The sequence below is a fragment of the Arachis duranensis genome, chromosome 8, assembly GCF_000817695.3.
Source record: "Arachis duranensis cultivar V14167 chromosome 8, aradu.V14167.gnm2.J7QH, whole genome shotgun sequence".
Classification (NCBI taxonomy): Eukaryota; Viridiplantae; Streptophyta; class Magnoliopsida; order Fabales; family Fabaceae; genus Arachis; species Arachis duranensis.
The window spans coordinates 4,431,164-4,454,330 of record NC_029779.3 but is presented as its reverse complement, the minus strand read 5'-3'; the positions used below and the strand labels follow the sequence as shown (position 1 = coordinate 4,454,330).

Sequence of the window (23,167 nt, the reverse complement as noted above, 5' to 3'; positions counted from 1 at the left end):
GGAGATTTTAGGATTAATTTGGGTTTGTATTAATTTTAATCAAATTAGAATATAGAGTATTAATTTGAAATCTAATTAAGCCCTAAAATTTACTTTAAAAATATCATTTGTTATATCAAATTACTAATTGGTTTTCAATCAGAACTCTAATTAAAAATATAAGATAATATATTTAATTTTCTTTATTCATAAATCTTAAAGTATTAAATTACAAAAATATTAATTATTTAAACCAAATCATATAAAATTCTTATTATTTTATGACTATTAAGTTTTATAATTTAGATATAGAATATTATTCAATAATTATAAAATTAGATAAAATTTTAATTTAAATAATCAAAATTTCATTATTTTTAAATTTCTAAAATTTTAAATTGTAATAGAAAAACACTCAATAATTATAAAGTTGGTTAAAAATTCTAATTTAATTATCAAAACTTAATTTAATTACCTTTAATAAAATAATTTTTGAAATTAAAATCTTTAACGAATAACTTAAATTAAAATTGATTCTTAATCAAATTTTCAAAAGTTTTGGGTGTACATTAGGCCTAATGTTATTTATTCCCATTAATTTTTCGACAATAATAGAATTCCTTATAGAATGTCAAGAGACAGTTACTTCTCTTGCCTAATAATGACCTGATACTCTTATTGATTGAGATATATGCATCCTTAATCTGATATTAGGATCTTCCCTAATAACCTCTCTTACTTTTATATTTTCTAATTTTATTCTTTTATTATATCTTCTAAGATCCATTCTTTAGGAATTTTTTGTAATAACTCTTCATGTTGGAACTTTTTGAAATTTTGAACTATAGACCTTCGAGATAGCATGAATAATAATTATTTCATCTTTCGATGATTCTTTTTAGCTTTAAAGTTGTCATTTACTTTCATAATTTTATAATATATTCTATAAATTACTTTAAAAGAATCATATTTTTCTTTAATAATATTTTTTGGAGTCTTAATATATAATTTAAGAATTTCGAAGGTATATTTATTTTTCAAAAATACCAAACCATCATGAGAATCACTTTCTAATAGAGTAATTAAAGAATCTTTAAATTTTTTAAATTTTGTATCTCATAGGAGTATAGGACCATTAATTGGAGACATTGATTCCTAATCTAAAATTGGATTTAGCTGCTACGTAGATTAGCTTCGTATGGATAAAATTATAATCCTTTTTTTGGTATTCTCTTAACTTTGTTTTTTCTAATATATTTATAATATTATTATTACTTATTTCTTAGATAGTTGTATTTCAACATGTGTATCTTGTTATTTTTTTGTTCTCAAAAGACCTGTCTTTTACAAACCTCATTTTTACTTATGATTGATACAGACCAATTATGACACTTTTTTGCTAACTTTAACTCACTTATAAAGTCTTTAACAACCGAGACATTGTCCTTTATCAAAGATTCATGTTACGAGTCTATCTTAATTTACCAATGATTTTATTGCCGTTGTATAAGACTTACTACCAGGATCACTATCTGATCTGATCAACGTATAAATGACTCTCACCGCTATAATATTTTTGAAAATTAAAGGATTTCTGATATAGGCCAAAAAACTTTAGAAAATATTATCATAAATTTTAGTAACAGTTCAGTAGTAAAAGTATCTTAATAATGTAATTCTAAACTTTCACTTGGCTTTGATACCAACTATTTTCATAATTTTTCAAGCGTGCACACATACACAAAAAATAATTATAAGTACTAATAGAGAATCGAGCTAATGATGTTAAGAAATACTAATACTTGCAGATAATACAAAGCTTCCAAAAAAGAAAGACTAATAAGAGAATTGGTGATACTTAAAGATAATACAAAATATAAGAGATTATAAGAGTGAAGTCGTGTGTATATAATTAAAGGATATAAAAGAACAAAATTTTTTCGAATAAAAATTTAAAAATTAAGATATAATTATAGTGATTATTTTTTTGTATGTTTATAAAATTTATATTAGAGTATATTTTTTGTTTAATTATAATTTTTTATATATTATTATATAAGGATTCAGTTATTTCTATTGAATTATGATGAAACCACCAGTAAACTAAATTAAAATAATTGGATCACCGATTTCACTTTTAGAATTTTGTAGAAAACACACCCACTAACAACTCAATACTCCCCTCCCCCTCCGACCGAAAGAAAGTCTGCAGGACGTAGAAATATTTGGATTCCCTCCAACAATTGCTGTACCAAAATTTACTCTCCAACATTAGTTTTCCTAGTGTCATTGATCTTTTGATCAACTTGGGTTTCATTCCTGACCCCAAAAAAACCTTGGGTTTTGATATTATATTTTTATGGATTATATAACAATCATTTATCACAAAATGGTCATTATATTTACATGTACCCTAAACATTGTCTTCTGCTGATGAATCAGAAGCGGAGTCATCCACGGTGGAATTTGATGTAGTCTCCAATTGACTCCCAGTCTCACTGTCTGAATTTCCGCCTGCTCTTTCTTCATGAGGGTGCTTTAAGAACCAATACATTATACTAGCTGTTAATGTAAGGATCATCTTTTGATTCACCTGAACATGTTTACAAAATTAACGGGGCAACGGTTATGCATTACATAAACTTTAAATTTAATTCTAAACCACATTATCAAATACTACTCCTTTATCATTTCCATAAAGAGGTTTGTTTCAACAATTTATTTTATCGATCATCGGATCACGTAAAAGATTCTTTTATAGAAATTAAGTAATAAGTTCTTATATTTGAATACGTAGTATCTTCTGTCAAAAGGAAAAAAAATACGTAGTAACAAAAATATTTCTTGCGTATTTTCAAATGTGAATTTCCCAATGTTTTTTCTTTTTTGAAATAGTGAATTTCCCAATGTCATATATATGAGAACAACGGTTTATAATGAATGTGGCAAAAAAATATCAAAATATTCAAAGACTAAATTAATTATCGAATAAAATCTCAAGGACCAAATTTATAATAATCAAAGATCATATTGTTACATGACCTTTTTAAATTAGATAAGTCTAGTTTTATAACTAGTAATTAATGAAGGTAGAGAAGCAAATGAATACATTTAACAAGTTTCTCCATATCAGAGCTCTTTTTTTTAAAGGATCAATTTTGTTCGTCTTTTTTTTTTCTTTTATAAAAGGATAAATTCTTTTGTTTTCGGCAGCAAGAATTAATTCTAATAAGTCATAAAAACTCTAATATCATGTATAAAATTATTCATCTCGACAACTTAATATGTCATGTAACAACACAAATAATTATATATCTAAGTATTTAAAAATGTCTCCATTCTTTTTAGAAAATTTAAAAACTATAAATTTATTTCTTTGAGAAAATCATATTTCTTCCTCTATACCATTCATTTACCTTTTTTATTCTTAAAGGATCAAGTTTATGCTTGTTTCAAGAGAACATGATCATACATGATGTTTTTAAAGTAAAAAAGTCTCAATTTAGTCTCTTAATTTCTATCCCATAATTGATAAAGTAAATTTGCTCAATTTTGTATCTAAGTTTTATAACTATAAACTCAACCTTTTTGTCATTAGTGATAACTTATAATAACATTGCATTAAATTGCACTAAAGGTCATTTAATGGACTAAATTTAACATTTTTATTTAATTTCATTACGCCTACATCCTTTATAATAAATCACGTTTTGACACTAGTATTTTCTTAAAACTGAATACGCATTTTTTATTAATTAAAAAATAATTTTAAAACATAATTAATTAGTAATACTTATATTTTTATATGAATGTTAACTGCCAAAATTATTTAGTGTAAGAATAGTATTTTTCATCTTTATTTATATAAAATTTAAGAGACCAAATTAATATTTTTTATGGGGCTAAATTGATTTCAGCACGTTTATTATCATCTGAACTAGATTTTAAACTATCACGGTGAAAATTAACTACACACATAAACATTCTGTCAGGATATATAGATTAATGACGAGATGAACATCTTATATTGACGATTATAAAACTCAAGAAAACCAATTGCGTAAATTTAGGATTAAAACCAAACTGATTATCAAGTTAAAATTCATGACCAAATTGAGTCTTATTTATTTTTGTTGTTTTTATGTGACCTTGGTAATTTATTCCAGATTTGCCGCTTTGAAGATAAATGAAGAGGCTGGTGGAATTGTAGTAATAAAAATATAGATTCCGAACTACCTCAGTGATATCTTCAGGAAGCAGGAATATAGAACATCCAAGCTTTCTTGCAATACTGATGATGTAGGTGGCATTCATCTTTTTCTCCTGATCTGTGTAAGATAAACACGGGTAAACCAAGTATGAGACTATTATGTTCCCCTAAATTTTTGTTCAAAATAAACGCACACAAGTTTGCTAATGAAAGAGCAGATATGAATAATGGATTAATGATACATAAACCCATGCATGATGTTGGTGTCAACATTTTAACCATTCATTTTGTATGGAGATTGATGTGTGTACACTTGACGCCAAAAAAAAAATGGTTTGAAGAAACATAGTAGCTAAAATCTCAATCTAACTCTTAAAATCATCCAATATTATGATTTTAACTAAGTCAATTTTAACTAAAGTCAAACAATTTCATGTTTTACATACTTAATTTACTTTTTCTCGATGGAAGTATCAAATCTGCTACAAATCATGTAATTAACATGCTTTTGGAAACATGCAAACTGAAAAATTGAGAGTTAAAAGGAAACGAAAACATACCGGTGACTCCTTTTGTCACGAGACCCCAATTTACAGCTCTGGTCTGTACAGCACTAAGAAGCTCAAGGAAAAAAATTCCATCCGATAAACTTTTATCCTGAAATGAGAGTTAATTACAACACTCAGAATAACTACCTAAAAAGAAAGAAATATATTAGTTAAAGATAATTATTTGCAACACACATTAATTAAAGTGATTGGGTTGTTTTTGGTGTATAAATTATTTTTCTAATTTCAAATCCTAAACCTAAATCGTGCTGCCAATCCATCAGATTGCAAAAAATTATTAAAACTCATCAATAAAAAACAGTGACTGCCAATCAATGCACTAGTATCAGTATGGATCTAATGCTTTATTGCTTTTCAAGGCCTAAGTTCTGAACGGAATTTTTAAATAACTAATTCCAATCCTTGTATCAAGAAGAGAAATTATTCATGTGAAAAACGGGCTTCCATTGATAGCTTATTCACGTCCGGTTCGATATTCAAAACGTTGATCTTAGGCCTCAAAAAGTCAACAAGGACTATTTTGAAGTTTACTCCATGTACCTTAAAACTACTCATTTGCCTTTGACTTCCCGAGATGCTCACTTTGATGTTTGCCCATTGTAGAATATCAGCATCAGTAATTTCCTTCCCATAAGAGTGAAATCTCAAGTTCTTCAGAAGTTGTAGAATATTGTATCGCATCAATTGCCACAAATAAGCTGCAGAGAAGATTAATAATATTTTATTAGACTTTAAACATTTAGTGTTTGGATAAAAAAAACAGACCTAGAAATTGATATAAAATATTTGTTTTTTATTCTATTTAATAGTAGTGTGGGATATTGACAGAAGATACAAAAAATTTCTGTAAGATAATTCTGCTCCATTTTCCTCATTCTTTCCAATTAAAAACTATAGTAATACAGTCTCTACCGTTTCTCATTCCATGCAAGATACAATCAACTGAGAAATCAGCAACGTACCTAGTATTAATTTTTTATATCCCTGCACAATGTCATTACCAGCAATGTTTACCAGCGAAAACTTAAGTTGTTTCCCTATTTTCACAACTTGGTTGCAGTTCTCGACTTTCTTAAATGGCATCTTAATAGGAGGCTTGTTGGCAATCTTCCAATTAACGATCCCAGGTGACACCTTATCAAGAGTCTCTAAGAGTACCCACCTGTAAATAAGCAGCACCCTCCGGCTTAAGAGATTAAAATCTCAGACAAAGATGAAGCAAATTTTGGGAGAAATCAACAATTGGGCTAAGGATGAGTTGTAGAACCAATTTTAGTGCTAACTCACCCGTTTCTGACATCCTCAAAGACATTGTTGATGTATGTTGAAATGCCAAGGCTATTCATCCAGAGGCGAAAGGCTCTCTCCTCTCTTGAGTCCTGTGTATCATCTGGCAGTGCTTCAAGCAGCGAATTCTGTCTTGTTTGGGTGGAAAGTCCATTCCTATAAGAAGATAGATAATTCAGTTACCGTGAATATATAGTTAAGGTGAAGACTCTAGAAAAACAATATACTTAGGCAATCAAGTTCATATTCAATATTGGTGCACAAAGACACTAAACGACATGATGAGCAAGGGCGCTTTGTATTCCTATTTGTGAAGTAATCAAATTTGATAGTTCAGCTAAACTTCGGGTGACAAGTTTAGAGGTTAATTGTGCCAAGAAATTAAGCTTGAAGAACAAACACCATAACTTTGGCTTTTACAATCCGGAAGTTTCCAGGAGCAAATGCAAAGTGTAAGTTAGTAAGCCATGTTTGGAAAGTGTCTTAACACAAAAAATGGCAATCAAACCAAAACAAATAAAAGTTGTGTCTATCTTTGTCACCATTGTCCCCATTTTACAGGTGAATAGAAAATTGAGTAAATTTTAATTTGTTGGAGACATTTTGCCCATTTTGATATGGATCTAATACATGTCTGTGTCTCTGTCACAAGCCAAACAGAAGAATACGAGAGTCATCGACAATATAAGATTTGAAGCATTTTGAACTTCTGATATATCGCTTAAGAGAAAGAATAGTATCACCTGTGCTGGAAAATATGTGCAACAAAGGCAAGGTTAAGATTTGGGGAACCTTCCACTATATCTCTTGCAGTCAAGTATCGTTTGCAACCCATCTTATCTGCATGTTCAAGCACTAACTTTGCTCTTTCGAAAGGATTTTTAACTGCCAATGTGGAAGGATTTGTGTATTCAGGTGCAAGAACATTTAGAAGATGAGCATAAGCCTCAGCATCCTGCAAGGGAATATCAATATATGTTCAAATGCCTATTACACAACTTCTGTATTTCCACTTTATTGTTTGAACCCTAATAAAGAAACCAAAAATCAAGAATTGATAATTGTTAGATCCTTATTTATTAAATAATTTATAACGTAAATGTTTCATTCTGTACTATTTAATATCGTCTGGAGAACAAAATAAATGTTTAATGGTGTTTTATTAACATGTAAGAACAGCATATGTTAACCAATAAAAGTTAAGAGAAGTCATAGATGTTATTATAGAGATTTGATTTGATTTGATAAATGTTTTATCACTTTAACTAATCTAAGACCACTGGTTAAGTACCAAAGTATTTATCACCTTAACTAATCCCAAATTGGTATACGAATAAGATTTTATTCTACTTCAGTGACGCTAAAACTTATGGTGGAAAGAAAATAGTTTTTAAGCATCCCAACCAAAGGAAAGCATGACTAGATTGTGATTTCAAAAATTACTAGTTACCTTAACATCAGAGGAGAAATTTGTGACAATCTTCTTGTACCCTGCTTTCTTCAAATGGAAATTCATCCACCTTAACAAGATCTTTTCTGGTGGAAGATTCATCAGCTCTTCCATTTCCTGTTGATTTATGGTGGTTACGATGCCATAAAATTAAAGTTAACACTTTTATACTATTTAACAACGCTTTTTAATTTAAAAAACTAAAAGAAAATGTATTACCAAGATGTAAAAAAAAAAAGTGTGACTTTAATTTTAACAATACGTGCATAGTCATCGCCATAGGCACCATAGACGCTACCATGAGTATTACCTTACTATCATCGACCAGCTCCACAAGCTGAGGAGTTTTCTTTAGGTTCAGGTCTGCCAATAATTGTATCTGTTTAGCAGTTAGCACACCGACACCAATAAGAATCTCAAAAATCAGAGGTTATGAGTAACATTCTAGTGATCATTTTACCTTAATAATCTGCGAAATCAATCCAAGCACCAGATGACGCTGAAACGAAACAAAAATTAAGTTGAATAGAAAGAATATCCCAACAGTTAAACAGAAGATGGAATTATTTCTCTTAGGAAATTTCTAGTCCTCTTATTTGAACATTTGAGCTCATAATTTGGCTGAAACGATGCTGCTTTGGAGCTTGAGCTATGATTAAACACAATCAAGCAAGTGTATACTAAATCCAGTTAAATACATCTGTGACAGAGAAAAATAAAGGCTTTGATTTTGAACATAATCTATTAAGTTATTCCAAAAAATTACATGTCAATGATAATGCTACGTTCATATATATGTGAAAACTAGAAAGGTATACAATTCAAACATACCCTTCCTTCGATTAAGTCTTGAGTGCCAATGTTGACTACAGTACATCCTATTGCTTTAGCAGAGTTGAGGCAAAGCGTGTGGTTTTCATTTCTTTCCCATGGATTAAGTAATCTTTTGGTATTGATTGTGCGTTCATCAATCGTCCCCGGAACTGCCACATTAATAAGCTTACTGCAATAAATGTTAATTTGCATTAGCAACCAAAGCCATTGCCAGAGAAAGTAAAATGTAAGATACGGAAGAAAGTAAGCTTATACTACCAAAGAAGAACACCATCTTTCGCAATTTCAAAGAGGTCATTGGTGGAAGGATCTATAGGAAGGTATTTTTTGAGGAACTCATCTCCTCCAAGAAGATAGTTATTTATATGTGCAACATATGATGCCTTCTCAGATTCACTTATTGTGTGAAGTAATGTGGTGGTAGCAGCCTTCAGGAATGCTGAGGAGTTCTTCGCAGTACTTCCAGTTCTTGAACTTGCAAAAGTTTGTAGTTTTAAGTAAACCTGCCATCATTATAACACTATCATCTGTTATCACTCAAACAAAACTTTGTCGCAGCCATGCTAATGTGTACTAAGCCTCATTTGAGGTTAATTTTGGTGTACCATATAAAGTTTTTACACGGTAATCCTATATGTGTTTATATATATTTATGTATAAACATATATGTAGTGTAATTTATTTTCAATGCGTATTTATATTCTAACATGTAAATATGGTTACAGTTCTCTCATTTTCTTTTGTTGGTGCATTTTCGGTTTTCAATTTATAACTCCAGTTTTAGAATCTTTGTGCATTGAAAGTCAAACTAACTCTAAGACTCTTCTAAGTGAGTTTTTAATAAAGGGAGTGGATCCTCTCCAGTAGAAAAAAAATTAGATGATATTCATTGGAAGATCTCACCTTTCATTGCATTCTCTCTCTCATTTATTTCTGGTCTCACTTATAAAATTAAAAGTGGAAGATTATACTTTATTCCCTCCAGTAACAAAAAAAATGGAAAGGATCCATTTCCTAATAAATGATCTTATTTAAGTAATTGTTTTAAACTATCTTTTGAAAAAATAAAAATAATTTAATGTTTGAATATTACATGTAAAAATATATTTTTTTTAATTTATCAAATAGATCTAGATACAATAATATAAACATATTTTTTCTTTATTTATTAGATTAAAATATCTTTTTTTAAATATAAAAAACTTTTTTTAAAAAAAATGAGAATAATAGTTTTTAAAAAAATCTTTTTGATTTTTCATGTGAATTCAGTTTCTTTAATTTCTTACATTTTCTGAGTCTCCCAATTCCGAGACATACAAAAATGAACGGATATGAAAGATTGGGAGAGATCAGGAAAATGATAGAACTAAAAGGCGATCTGTTGTGTGGATATAGTTCTTCTAATAAAAAATAAATAAATAAAGGATTTTATACTTGAAAGGATTACACTGAATCCAGTTCAATAATAACAAGATACCTTGAGAAACAACTCAAAGTCGACATCATCGTCAGTGTTGGGATACAAATTGTTGAGGTAAGATGCTCTCTCTTCCTCACTTAGATTTTCTCCCACAACTTTCATCCTTGACATCTTGGACGCTAAGTCGCCAATAGTGAGCCTCCCATTCTCCCTCCGCATGCTTACAAACTGCCCCCACATCCACAAACAATCATTGGAAAATAATCAATGATGCGATGAAGAAAGCGATACTCAAAACATTTACAACAAAGCATGAAAACTTACTTGGGATTTTAAGCTGCGAAGCTCCACCTGCGTGAACTGGTTTTGGAGCCATGGATCTGAAACAAGAATGCCCCAATGACTAGACATGTTATTTATTTATTTATTTGAATTAGTTTCTTTTGGTTCTCCTGTTTTATGATCCTTCCTAATGCAAAAGAATTATAGGGGCGATGAGAGATCAGAACTCGGAAGAAAAAGCAGCCTATGTATCTGATCTATTTTTTCTCTTACTAGCTTTCGCTTTCCCTTTACCATTTCTCTTAATATCCATTAAGCTTATTAAAAAGTAGGAACGGGTAGGAGAGTGTGTTAGAAAAGAAGGCAGAAGAAGAACAAACACTTTGGGACAGGGAAGAGCTGTCACATTTCAAAGTTGTTTAGGAGAGAGAGAGAGAGAAAATTCAAATTATTGCAACAAGGTCCTTGTACACTAAGTCCTAACTTCTAAGTTCCTTGTAACACTGGCAAGGGGCCCCTTTGTTGCCGTTAGAGAAATAAGACATTAATTTCAAAGTTTAATCCCGTGTCTTTTTTTAATTCATTTAAGCTCTCGTAATCTCAAGAACCAAAAAAATAAAAAAATAAAAAACTCTCGTAATCTCAAAACTCAAGTGTTATTATCGGTAGTTGTTAATTTATTGTATTACGGGACTTGATTAACGGGTATTAAAAAAACATATAAAAAGGAGGAGTTTTAAAGTTCTAAATTATATTTAACATAAACTTTTATATTGTCTGTACAATTCTTTTATTTTGTAATCTTCTCAAGTGTTATATAAGCCCCAAATTCTTAAAATAATATTACAACTCGGCTGTCTTCATTAATCAACCAGTAGAACTATACATTGCAAAAAAAGCCAAAAACAGTAAATTTTTGCCCGTTAATCCTCTAAGTAATTTTTGAGATTCGCGTTGTATATTAAAATTATTTTTGAGATTCTAATTATATCATTTATTTCTCTGAAATAGTTAAAAATACAATACGTTAGTTCTTAACCTATTTTTCGTAATAACGATGTGACTTGACAACGTAGACTATTAATGACACGTGTCAATTTATAATTTGGTCATGTATAATAATATGATGATGCGTCGATTAGTGACACGTAACATGCTAACATAGACGGATGTGCCATGTGTAACAATGCTATTTGGCATGTGTCTACTTGCACCACATGTCGCAACATTATTCGTCACATGCCATCCGTTATGTCACTATTGTAGATGCATCAAATTGATCCCTGAACTTGCACTGCGTAAATCATTTTAGTCCCTCAAATTGAATATCATGCACTAAATTAGTTCCTTCACCAGTTTTTTTATTTTTTTTTATAAATACAAAATTATCAATATCTTTAAATGCATTAATTTTAATTCTATTTTTTCACATGTTTAAATACAAGTACTCATGATAAAATATTTTTAAGATTTTAGTTTTAATCATATAAATTTTTTTTCATAAAAATTTAATACTAATAACTATGCGATATGGGTTAACTTTCCATATGCAATAAGGGTAGAAAGTAGAAACCACACACTCATGTGTTTTCCAACTCAATTCTCACAAAAACTAACTTAAATTTTTGCTGGCTTAAATATCAGAGTCTTTTGTATGTATTTCCAATCGCAGTCTTCGAGTTAACATGAAAGAACTTTAAACACCCTCACTACCATCTTTAACCTCTTTCGTCTAGTCTATTTACACACAACCAATTTAGGTAGGCCTCGAAACAATGAATGTGTTATTTAATAGAAGAAATATATGAATGATTAAAAAAAACAAATTTTTTAAGTTAAAAAAATGTATATTTCATAAGAGAGAGTGTGTGTGGGACTAGTTTTGTAAGAACCGTAACTAATCAACCAATTAATTAAGTGATTATATTACCCAAATTAGACTCCTAAAAGTTAGAGTGAGAATTTGAGTTTTTAAATATCATTTTTGGACTCAGTGGGTCTTTCTGAGTCAGAAAATATGTTTTCTGCGAAAAACCGTGAAAAATCGCAAACCGATAGTTGAACCGGTTCAAGTCTGTCCGGTGCTACGCAAGAAAAGTTGAAACAGTCAAAAACCTTAGAAAAATACTAGAAATAAAAAATCGGACATTAATTTTCAAGATTTGGCCCGAAGTTAGGCCAAATGGACAAAAAACGCTAACGGGTTAGACCGAGCCCAAGTTGGACCCAAGCCAACATATATAAGGGTTTATTAATGAACCCAATCACTCATAACACACTCAAACATACCCACACATTGCTGAAGAGAAGAAGAAGAAGAGAAACCCCAAGAGCACTATTCATCCTCTTCTTCTCTAGCTCATATCTTGAGCTATAGAGCTCTGATTTGTGTGCCGTCGGTGGTTACGCATTCCTTGTGAAGAGCTCTACAAAATCCATCCAAGAAACTCTAGAGGTAAGCTCTAAATCTTCTTAGTTCTTCTTCTCAAAATTTTGGGTACCTAGGACTTTTGAATAAGTGAGTTTTTGTGATTCTTGGTGTTTAGGTTCACTCTAATCCTTGCTTAGCTTTGCATTTTGACATCCAAATCTATTGGAAAAGGTAAGAGACTTTGAACTCTTGTGAACTTTTGATTTATGTTGAGCCCTAGGTTGAATTTGTGGTGATTTGTATGTATATAGCTTGATTATTGTGAGTTTGGAGCTTGTTGGTGCCTGTTGGAGTTACATTGGTGGTTGGATTTTGGTTGAAAGCTCATTTGGCTCATAAAGAGAATTGGCCAAGGTATGATTTCGATTTTCTCTATGTAGTATATAATATTCATGGACACTTAGGCTAGTGACCCATAGGATGATTGGATTTTGAATGGTTGATGAGTTGTTGGATGTTATTGTATGATGATGTATGATGAAATGATGATTTTGAGTTTGATATTGATGGTTGATATGGATATGATGGGGATGAATGATTGTGAAGTTGAGAAGTTATTTGGGTTGATATATATATGATATTGATGTCGATGAATTGGTAATATAGTTGGAAAATTGTTATTGAGGTTTAATATATGTGATATATTGATGTTGATGTTGTGGATGAGGAAAGATGAAGGAAAAATGTGCTAAGTTTGGTGTAATTATGACATAGAGGGTTGATTTTGATGAAAAGTGGAGTTTGGATTGGGTTGGTTTGGGTTTGGTTGTGTTTTGCAAAGAAATGGTGGAAATTGTGATTTTAGGTAAAAGTTGGCTTTTGGTGAACTTTGTCTGATCATAACTTTTGCCTCGATTTTCAAAATTGGTTGAAATTTGTTTAGAATTAAAGATCTTTGAAAAATCTTTAAATTGATATAAAGTTTATGAAATTTTAAATTTTTTAGAGGAAGTTATGATCATTCAAAGTTTGTGTTAGAAATCTGAAATTCTGCAAAGTTACAGAATTTTGTGCTTTCTGATATGTGCGTGCGCACACGGCGAGAATTCCAACCTGTGCGCACGCACAGACCTGTGCGGACGCATGCGCAGAGGCAAGCAATCTGCTTGTGGCGCTAGCACAGCTTGTGCGCGCACACATCAAGGGAAAATAGCGACATGTGCGTACGCACACACCTATACACAAGCACACGTTGGGGAGGCCAGTCTGTTGGGGGCGCTGACACAGGTTGTGCGAGTGAACAGATTTTGTAAGATTTGATACCTGTGCATATGCACACAATTTAAAACTCTCCGGAGCATGCGCGCATACACCCTTGTTCCGCCGCACACTCCCTGTTTCTCAAATTTTTATTTGTTTTCAACTATTCTACATTTCCAACCAGGTTGTAAGCTTCTTTAATACTATTCTTAGACTCTTGGGCCTAGTTTTAGACTTTTAAAACATTGGGAAAGAATGTAGGGATATTAGATGATATTATTTGAAAAACTTAGAAAACAGAGGCCTAGGTTTCTGGTGTGCTGGGGAATGATGAACTGTTGATGTGTGGAAATTGAGATATGAATGGACAGTGGTTGAGATGAGTCGGGGATTCGGATTGAGAGGATGGATCCATGTATACTGAAAATATTTTCTGAAACCACTGATATATTGTTTTTACTGAGATTATGAGACGTTATGTGCCCGGCAAGGACGGCGGTTGGATCCCGCCTGTCGAGGTAGCGGCGGCAGCGTAAGGGTGGTGGTTCGTCCCGCTTGCGTTGAGATGTGAGGTCTGTGGCAAGAGTATCCCGCTCGCATCCCTTCGGATACATAGAGCGTGTAGGCGCCGGTACTTAGACAGTGATCCGAGCACTATGTCTCGGGGGTTCCCATATGAGAATTCTAAAGGGCGACGTCTCCATGGAGATATGTCGGGTTGGCAGTTGAACCGACAATGTGATATCACAACCAGTAGGACATGCATTCATCATATGCATTTTCTATTTGTTTGTATACTTTGTCTACTTGTAATGGCTTGCCTATTTGTATAACATGCCTAATCACTATTTGAATTAATTGCCTTATATGTCAATATATGTTTTACTTGCATTGTATATTATCTGTGTTTTTGGTGCACAAAATTGTGATCTCTAATAATGGCATTCAACTTGGTATGCGCATCTACTAACTCAACACTTTCTTCACAACTTCACACAACTAACCAGCAAGTGCACTGGGTCATCCAAGTAATAAACCTTACGTGAGTAAGGGTCGATCCCACGGAGATTGTTGGTATGAAGCATGCTATGGTCATCTTGTAAATCTCAGTTAGGCGGATAATAAATGGTTATGGAATTTTCGAATAATAATAATAAATAAACAGAAAATAAAGATAGAAATACTTATGTAAATCATTGGTGAGAATTTCAGACAAGTGTATGGAGATGCTTTGTCCCTGTTGGATCTTTGCTTTCCTACTGCCTTCCTTCAATCCTTCTTACTTCTTTCCATGGCAAGCTGTATGTAGGGCAACACCATTGTCAATGGCTACATCCCATCCTCTCAGTGAAAATGGTCCAAATGCTCTTGTCACAGCACGGCTAATTATCTGTCGATTCTCGATCATGTCGGAATAGAATCCATTGATTCTTTTGCGTTTGTCATCACGCCCAGCAATCGCGAGTTTGAAGCTCGTCACAGCCATTCAATCCCTGAATCCTACTCAGAATACCAAAGACAAGGTTTGGACTTTCCAGATTCTCATGAATGCCGCCAACAATTCTAGCTTATACCGCGAAGATTCTGATTAAGGAATCCAAGAGATATGCGTTCGGTCTAAGATAGAACGGAAGTGGTTGTCAGTCACGCGTTCATAGGTAAGAATGATGATGAGTGTCACGGATCATCACATCCCTCAGGTTGAAGTGCAACGAATATCTTAGAACAGGAATAAACTGAATTGAATAGAAAATAGTAGTAATTGCATTAAAACTCGAGGTACAGCAGAGCTCCACACTCTTAATCTATGGTATGTAGAAACTCCACCGTTGAAAATACATAAGTGATGGTCCAGGCATGGCCGAATGGCCAGCCCCCAAATGTGATCAAAGATGTAAAATCCAGATGTCTAATACAATAGTAAAATGTCATATTTATACTAGACTAGCTACTAGGGTTTATAGAAATAAATAATTGATACAGAAATCCACTTCCGGAGCCCACTTGGTGTGTGCTTGGGCTGAGCTTGAGCTTTACACGTGCAGAGGCTTCTTTTGGAGTTAAACACCAAGTTGTAACGTGTTTTTGGCGTTTAACTCTGGTTTGTGACGTGTTTCTGGCGTTTGACTCTAGAATGCAGCATGGAATTGGCGTTGAGCGCCAGTTTGCGTTGTCTAATCTTGAATGAAGTATTGACTATATATTGGTGAAAAGCTCTGGATGTCTACTTTCCAACGCCGTTGAGAGCGCGCTATTTGGAGTTCTGTAGCTCCAGAAAATCAATTCGAGTGCAGGGAGGTCAGAATCCAACAGCATCAACAGTCCTTTGTCAGCCTTTTATCAGAGTTTTGCTCAGGTCCCTCAATTTTAGCCAGAAAATACCTGAAATCACAGAAAAACACATAAACTCATAGTAAAGTCCAGAAATATAAATTTAGCATAAAAACTAAAGAAAACATCCCTAAAAGTAGCTAGATCCTACTAAAAACTACCTAAAAACAATGCCAAATAGCGTATAAATTATCCGCTCATCACAACACCAAACTTAAATTGTTGCTTGTCCCTGTAATACAGGACTATCGAATTCAGAGTTCCAAAATTCGTGATTTTCCAAGAAAAAAATGTATCTGCAGATGCACTAGAAATGGCAAACAAACCAACTTAGCACAGAGAAGAGAAGGGAAAAAAAGGAAGAGAGAAAGTGACAGATCCTCAACATTCACCGTGTTCAGCAGAAAAAAATGACGAGAGAAAGCGCTACTAGCTTGAAGGAGATAGATATATATATATATAAATATAATGAGAAAGACACAGAAGACAAAGAAGAAGAAGGGGGAAAGGGTAGAGAAGGAGCTGGTTGTTCTGGTTTCTTTTCTGATATTGTTCTGATTTCTCTTTTGATAGAATGAAAATAGTGAGAATGAAGGTGAGAAAGAGAGGCTGGAGTAGAGGAGAGAGACAGAAAAATAGAAGAAGAGTAAAAGATTAATTTTGTCTTTCTTAAAATAAAAAGGGAAACATAATTTATGAATTTAAAAAAATTGAAAGAATATTCAATTTAAGAATGGAATATTCCGTTAAATTAAACGGTTTTGTTAAGTAGGGATCTAATTAAAAAAAAATTAATATAAAAATCTAATTAAAAAAATTATTAAAATTTAATTAAAAATTTTGTAAAACTATAAAAACCAATAAAATAATTAAACCTAAAAATTAATACTAAAATTCCATATTTATATTTTTCTATTTTATATTTATATCTTCTTTATTTATTTCACAGCATCTTAAAATTAAAGCGTTGTTTACGCAACAACAGCTAATTAGTCTCTCTTGCTGCAACAGAAGAAAGAACTCAAAGAAGGCCCAACCGCTAATTAAAATCCGATGGCCACCAACTCTCCCGCCACAGCTCCGCCTCCACCCAAACCGGGTGACCCTCCTTCTTCCTCCACCGAAACCACACCGCCCCCTCCCAAGCAACCACCACAGCCCTCACCTTCTCCGGCGAAGCCCGAAGCCCCATTGTCCGACTCAAAACCCTCCACAGAAGCCACCGTCGTGCTGGTCCCCAGCCACTCCAGATGGTTCTCCTTACATTCCATTCACCAATGCGAGGTCCGCCATCTCCCCGAGTTCTTCGACTCCCCCTCTTCCTCCTCCAAGAACCCTAGGGTTTACAAGTACTACAGGAACTCCATAGTCAAGTACTTCCGTTACAACCCTTCCCGAAAAATCACCTTCACCGACGTCAGAAAAACCCTCGTCGGTGACGTCGGTTCCATCCGCAGAGTCTTCGATTTCCTCGAAGCATGGGGATTGATCAATTACCTTCCGTCTTCGTCCATGAACAAGCCCTTGAAGTGGGACGACAAAGAGTCCAAATCCGAATCTGGATCCAACACTGCCGAACCCCCACAACCTGTTCGAGAAAACACCAAGAGAATCTGCAGCGGATGCAAAGCCGTTTGCACCATTGCTTGCTTTGCTTGTGATAAGGTAACTTCTTTGCCTCTTTCCTTTGCAATGAAGATGGATTAATGGGAATATAAAGATTGAAACTTTTGAATTTCCTTTGCTTTTTGGTTGGTGTAGTATGATTTGACTCTGTGTGCGAGATGCTATGTTCGTGGGAATTATAGAGTGGGTGTGAGTTCTTCGGATTTTAGGCGAGTTGAGATAAGCGAAGAGACTAAGACGGATTGGAGTGAGAAGGAGACTCTGAATCTTCTGGAAGCCGTTACACATTATGGTGATGACTGGAAGAGAGTTTCCCAGCATGTTGGTGGCAGGACAGAGAAGGACTGCGTTGCTCATTTCATCAAGCTTCCTTTTGGGGACCAGTTCCTGCGTTATCGAGATGGTGGTGCGACTGACGACACTGCAAATCAGCTGAGGCAGAATGCTGCTGTAGCCGAATTCGATTCAGAAGCTGGTGGTGCAGCCGAGCATAGTAAAAGAATGCGACTCACCCCTCTTGCCGATGCAAGCAACCCTATTATGGCTCAGGTGATTTCTTGGTTGGAGTCGTGCTGCTTTTTCTTTTGTTGATTTCAATTTATATAGAGGAGTATTTGTTAAACTCTTGACGGGGATTGTGACTGCTGGACTGCTTAAGAATGATCTGCCAGTATTGAATTGCCTATGTGCTTCACAAAATAATTTCTGTAGAAGCTCTATTTAACTGTTTAACGTATCTTATTCAAATTTGCAGGCTGCTTTTCTGTCAGCTCTGGCTGGATCAGAGGTTGCATATTCTGCTGCACAAGCTGCAGTGGCAACTCTCTCGGAGGCTTACAAAACAACTAAAAATCATCGATCATTCCCAAGAAACACATCACTACAAGGTGAGAATGATGAATATCTTTGGCTTAAGATTACGAGCTTTTGAATCAATTAAGGTAATGGTCGTAATGGAGGTTATCTTGAAATGGATGGATCAATCTTCATCATGTACTTATTGGACTAGTTTCTGAAACGTGTTTTTCTAAATTATGTGAATCTATACATTGTGCTACAATTTTTTCCGTTTGTTTTTCTTCCTCCCCTCTTCTTCTCGAGCTGATATAGTATGTTCATGTGATTCTCAACAGAAAGTGAAGAATTTAAGTTATTAACTCATTTTTCTCAGTATAATGATGGCTTTGTTTCTGATGCAGAAGCTGGTATTGCATCTAATGGTGGTACCTCTTCAGATTCATCACAAGCATCTCGATTTCATGCAAATATACTGCTCGAAAAAGAAGAGTTAGATGTGGAAAAGGCAATTTCTGAGATTATTGAAGTTCAGGTCTGTAATTTGTTAGTGTTTTGCCATAATGCTCTATGCAGCTAAGCCTTTGCTGACTAATGGATATTCTGTTGTACAGATGAAAAATATCCAAGACAAGCTTCTTCGTTTTGAGAATTCAGACTTGATGATAGAGAAAGAATGCCAGCAGTTGGAGCAAATGAAGAACTTGCTTTTCCTTGATCAGCTTTCTCTTTTATTTCAAAAGCAATCTGCTTCAAAATCTGGAGAACGCACAGAAGGCAATGGTGTAAAGACAAATTGATGATTATCAAGTTCTTAGGTTTAGCAAGTCTAAATATCAATTCTGCGTCACAGTAGTCAGCATTGTATATGTACGATATTATGATGTAACGGAATCTTGTTGCTAACTATTATTTGTGAACGTTCCTCTAATTTTTAGAGGGACAGAAAAAATTATAGTGGAAGTTTGTATCACACGTGTGGGGTGTGATCTTTTTATTTTTTATCTTAATTTTCTTACGTGGGGTGATATTACATATTTCAACAAGATAAGTCCATAAGTTGTAAGACTGGACCAAAAACGAAGCTATAACTGTGAACCATACAAAACAAAGAATTTGAATCTACAAATAACTTGTTAATGGATTGAATTGAGAGATTTTTTCTAATACTCCTGACTGCTTAATTTAATATATAACTTAAAACCTTGTATATTGGAATTCAGAATCGGAAATCGCTTATTAGATGCGACTTAAAAAACTTTGGTATGATAATAAAAGTGAAGATAAATCGATAACTGGTGCATCAAGATTAGCTACATTAACTGTCGAATTTCTGCTTGAGAGTAAGCATGCTGCTTGATTAACAATATTGGAGGAAATGTTGTGGTAAGTATCATACCAGTGTGGTATATAGGATGCCATTTCTAGCTTAGAAATAATGTCAATGTTACTATATCACGGGGAAAAAAAAGGAATAATATTAACATCGAGGGATCTTATAAGAGTATATCTAGGTAGACACATCCGTCCACATGGAACATAAGATAGATATATCTCCCTCATGAACTCTTTGTTCATATGAACCTAAATGATGCAACAGCCTGCAGAAAGCAAGTGGAAGTTTAGGTGAAATTGAGTTAATTTGAAAGCACCAAGCTAGATGCTCAAAGTGAACTATGTATGTTTTAACCGAAAGAATAGAACAACGGAAGTTGACCTTTTTCACTTTGGAAGCATACTTGTCAGTTTCCTCTTCTACAAACTGCATGCAGAAGTATGATAGAGTCAGAAATCAGCACATGATGAAAGTAACAATGTATCTCACTATGTGGCCATCAAAATTCAAACCTGTCCTGTCACCGTGTAGAGTCTGTTATACCAACCATTTGATGCCATTCCAATAGCAGAATATAAGGTTCTGCGACTCTCACCCGGATTTTGCAGTGAATACTCTATGTAATAAAACCCTGAAGCCATTGGAGTTGAGTTAGGCTTCATTGCTGAAGCTTCAATATTCACAACTAGGTAAAGTTATTCTCTCACATTAGCACATATCATATCATAGAACAACGTGAAATGGAGCTAGAAGAAATGTAAATTGATGCTTCATAACACAATCTTGACAAAAACTCATATATATCATAATGAAATAGCTGGAATTAAGAGTAGAAGTAAGCACCCTTGGATGATTTACAATCTATGAGTTTGGCAGCCACACCCGGTGGTCTTTGCCAGCTTCTGTCCAATCCACCAATCTGTTCAATTCATATTCACAGTGAGAAATTTAGCATTACATGGAACAAAGAAGAAATAAAGAATTAAAGAAAATAAACAAAAAAAAATCTGAAGTGAAGTGAAAAAAAAAATCAGACCAGAGTCTCGGCAAATTCTTCCACTTTACCAAACGATTCCATCTTAGTAAAATCCGGACCCACCCCTGTGATGGCAACGCTCACTGAAACATATTGGTACCAACAATTACTCTTAAGAAGCAGTTCAATGATATGATGATGTGGCAGAATGAATACCATTGGAATTGGAAGCCTCTTGCGGGTAGAAAGCGGTAATCGATTTAAACCCATCGGGCTCTCCTGTTCCTACTTGCCAATCTAATAAACACACATAGAATGATTTATTATAAGCACCTGAAAATGAAGAAGTGCTAAACTTGGAATTGAATTGAATTCACCTGGGGGTATAGCTATCTTGAACTTGTTGACATCATCAGTGTAAATACGAACATCCTCCTCAGTAGACACATCTAAGACAAGTTCATATCATTTGCCAAAAACAGTAGCACAAATTAAGAAACAGAACTCATCGTACCATTGAGTGCTGATGCATTTGGAACAAGTGCTGCGGGTGCTAATAATGCAGCTGCGGCTGCCGTGTGAACAAGTAGCTGTCTTCTATGAACACCATGTGATGATCCTTCCTCTCCGGTAGAAGAACTAAGAGAATAGAATAAAGAAATAATATAATGAAGTTAGCACGTTGCTTATGGTGAAACATAGACGTGAGAAATGGATTCTTACAGTGAAGATGGGTTGTGGTGTTGTTGGTGAAGTGTTGTTATGGGTGCGGCGAAGGGTGTGGTGGAGTGGCATGGCGTAGGTCGCATTTGAAGACAAGAGAACCACGAAACGGAAGCCATTCCTTTCAGATCACCTTCTCTCTTTCTCTCCTCCTACTTTTCTTATTTTTATATTTTATTATTTTTATATTTTTTACTGATCTTTGTAACATAAAATGATAAAATCATGGATTTTTAATAAATAAATAAATTATTTAATTTACTAATATATTCTCTCTTCAAATTATTTATAGTTTTTCTCTCATATTACCTATCTCTTTTACTGTGACAAGATAAAATACACATATCTGTCTCTTAATTTTCATACATACTTACATTTAAAATATTTTTTGTATTTATTTTTTTTTTTGTGATAACAATGAAATATGTTATTTTTTTATAACATATATGTAACCAGATATGTATATTTTTATTACTTATCTCATTGATAATGATAATAAAATACATGTAATATTCTTTTATAACGTATTTCAAGGTAGTGATAATAAAAAATTATATTATCATATGTGTGTTTAAATTAACGTTTATAAATGAATATTGATATGAATGTTAGTATAAATATATTTTTGTAAAATTAGTTTTGATAAAAAATGGATTAATATCAACGTGATTTGTATTTGAATTTTTTTTTATTTTTATGACTGTGATTATTGTAGAAAGAATTTTTTGGATGACAATGATCAAAATTACATTTGGGGATAAAATTAATATAAAGGTCCTATTTTTTACACTTTTTATCATTTTTTTATTTTTATATTTAAATTTAAATTTAATATCTCAAGATATACAAATAATTTATAAATTATAAAGTTAAATTCTAAAATACTTGAATACTTTTTCTATACTATTAAACTATAAATACTCCTGATATTTATAACAAAAAGGAAAAAAAAAAAGTTATTCATGATTTTTACTCGTTGGATGTTGCAAGTTTGAGTAAGTTGTAATAGGGAAAGGTCAAATTTAGAAAGTTAAAAGGGTTTTGCTTTGACGATGAAAAAAAGTTGGTTCTACATGTGATGAAAGCGATGTCACATTCTGTGATTTGGCCATGTGTGTGGAATACAGGAGTGGGATAGAGTAGAAATCTGCCATGACAGAGGCATCATTGTTGATGTTGTGTATTTGTAGCGGTTAGTTATGATTAAATCGAAGTCGCTGATCGTTATTACTGAAGCGGCCATTTTTTTTGGCATATTTGGCTAGCTACATGGTAGTTTTGGTATTTTTTTTTTTTTGACACAGTAAGCAATTGATAACGTCTGAAATTAACATTTTTGTCTAAATTATAACCCAAAATCATATGAAAAAGAAGCAAATCCAAAATCAATATGGAGTAAGTTGAAATATGAGACTATTATTAGTTGAAATAATTATTTTCGAGAGATCAAACTGATTCGAAACGTTGGTGAAAGATCAGAAAAAAAGTAGAGGTCGAAAAAAAGTACGTGTAAGCATTAATCAGAAGTTATTTGACATGGACTCGATTTAGATACTCTGATAAATCGAACAAGTACTTGAATGAAGAATCGAACTAATTTTCGAAAGAAAAATCGAGCAGTTACGCAAGTAGGACAATCAAATTCGTGTAATTAATGGTCGGTTATAGAAGTGGGTTATAAATATTAGTAAGTTTTAGGAAATAAGGTTGGAACTTCT

General features: G+C 33.1%; 3 protein-coding genes across 4 annotated transcripts; 1 reads left to right on the top strand and 2 right to left on the bottom strand.

Moving 5' to 3' along the window:
* Nucleotides 1-2,195: 2,195 nt before the first annotated feature.
* On the bottom strand, nt 2,196-10,620 carry LOC107460256 (fimbrin-2). The gene is made up of 14 exons (XM_016078608.3): nt 10,074-10,620; nt 9,807-9,977; nt 8,588-8,832; nt 8,327-8,498; nt 7,956-7,994; nt 7,806-7,874; nt 7,496-7,612; nt 6,789-7,000; nt 6,046-6,201; nt 5,721-5,920; nt 5,299-5,456; nt 4,750-4,846; nt 4,216-4,307; nt 2,196-2,572 (listed from the first exon to the last, which is right to left on the bottom strand). The coding sequence occupies exons 1-14, from the start codon at nt 10,158-10,160 to the stop codon at nt 2,393-2,395; spliced, it is 1,995 nt and encodes a 664-aa protein (XP_015934094.1). The 5' UTR covers nt 10,161-10,620; the 3' UTR covers nt 2,196-2,392.
* A 6,342-nt stretch (nt 10,621-16,962) lies between these two features.
* On the top strand, nt 16,963-19,411 carry LOC107460261 (SWI/SNF complex subunit SWI3B). The gene is made up of 5 exons (XM_016078613.3): nt 16,963-17,658; nt 17,755-18,168; nt 18,374-18,506; nt 18,819-18,949; nt 19,029-19,411. Exons 1-5 carry the CDS (start codon nt 17,047-17,049, stop codon nt 19,212-19,214), a joined length of 1,476 nt encoding a protein of 491 aa, XP_015934099.1. The 5' UTR covers nt 16,963-17,046; the 3' UTR covers nt 19,215-19,411.
* A 312-nt stretch (nt 19,412-19,723) lies between these two features.
* Nucleotides 19,724-21,618, bottom strand: LOC107460266 (psbP domain-containing protein 3, chloroplastic). 2 transcript variants are annotated; one of them, XM_016078617.3, is made up of 9 exons: nt 21,450-21,618; nt 21,241-21,365; nt 21,104-21,175; nt 20,943-21,023; nt 20,787-20,869; nt 20,594-20,669; nt 20,263-20,381; nt 20,132-20,176; nt 19,724-20,015 (listed from the first exon to the last, which is right to left on the bottom strand). In XM_016078617.3, the coding sequence occupies exons 1-9, from the start codon at nt 21,566-21,568 to the stop codon at nt 19,989-19,991; spliced, it is 747 nt and encodes a 248-aa protein (XP_015934103.1). In that variant the 5' UTR covers nt 21,569-21,618; the 3' UTR covers nt 19,724-19,988. The 2 variants fall into 2 exon arrangements, with proteins under 2 accessions (XP_015934103.1, XP_015934104.1); XM_016078618.3 differs by lacking the exon at nt 21,104-21,175.
* Nucleotides 21,619-23,167: the final 1,549 nt, after the last annotated feature.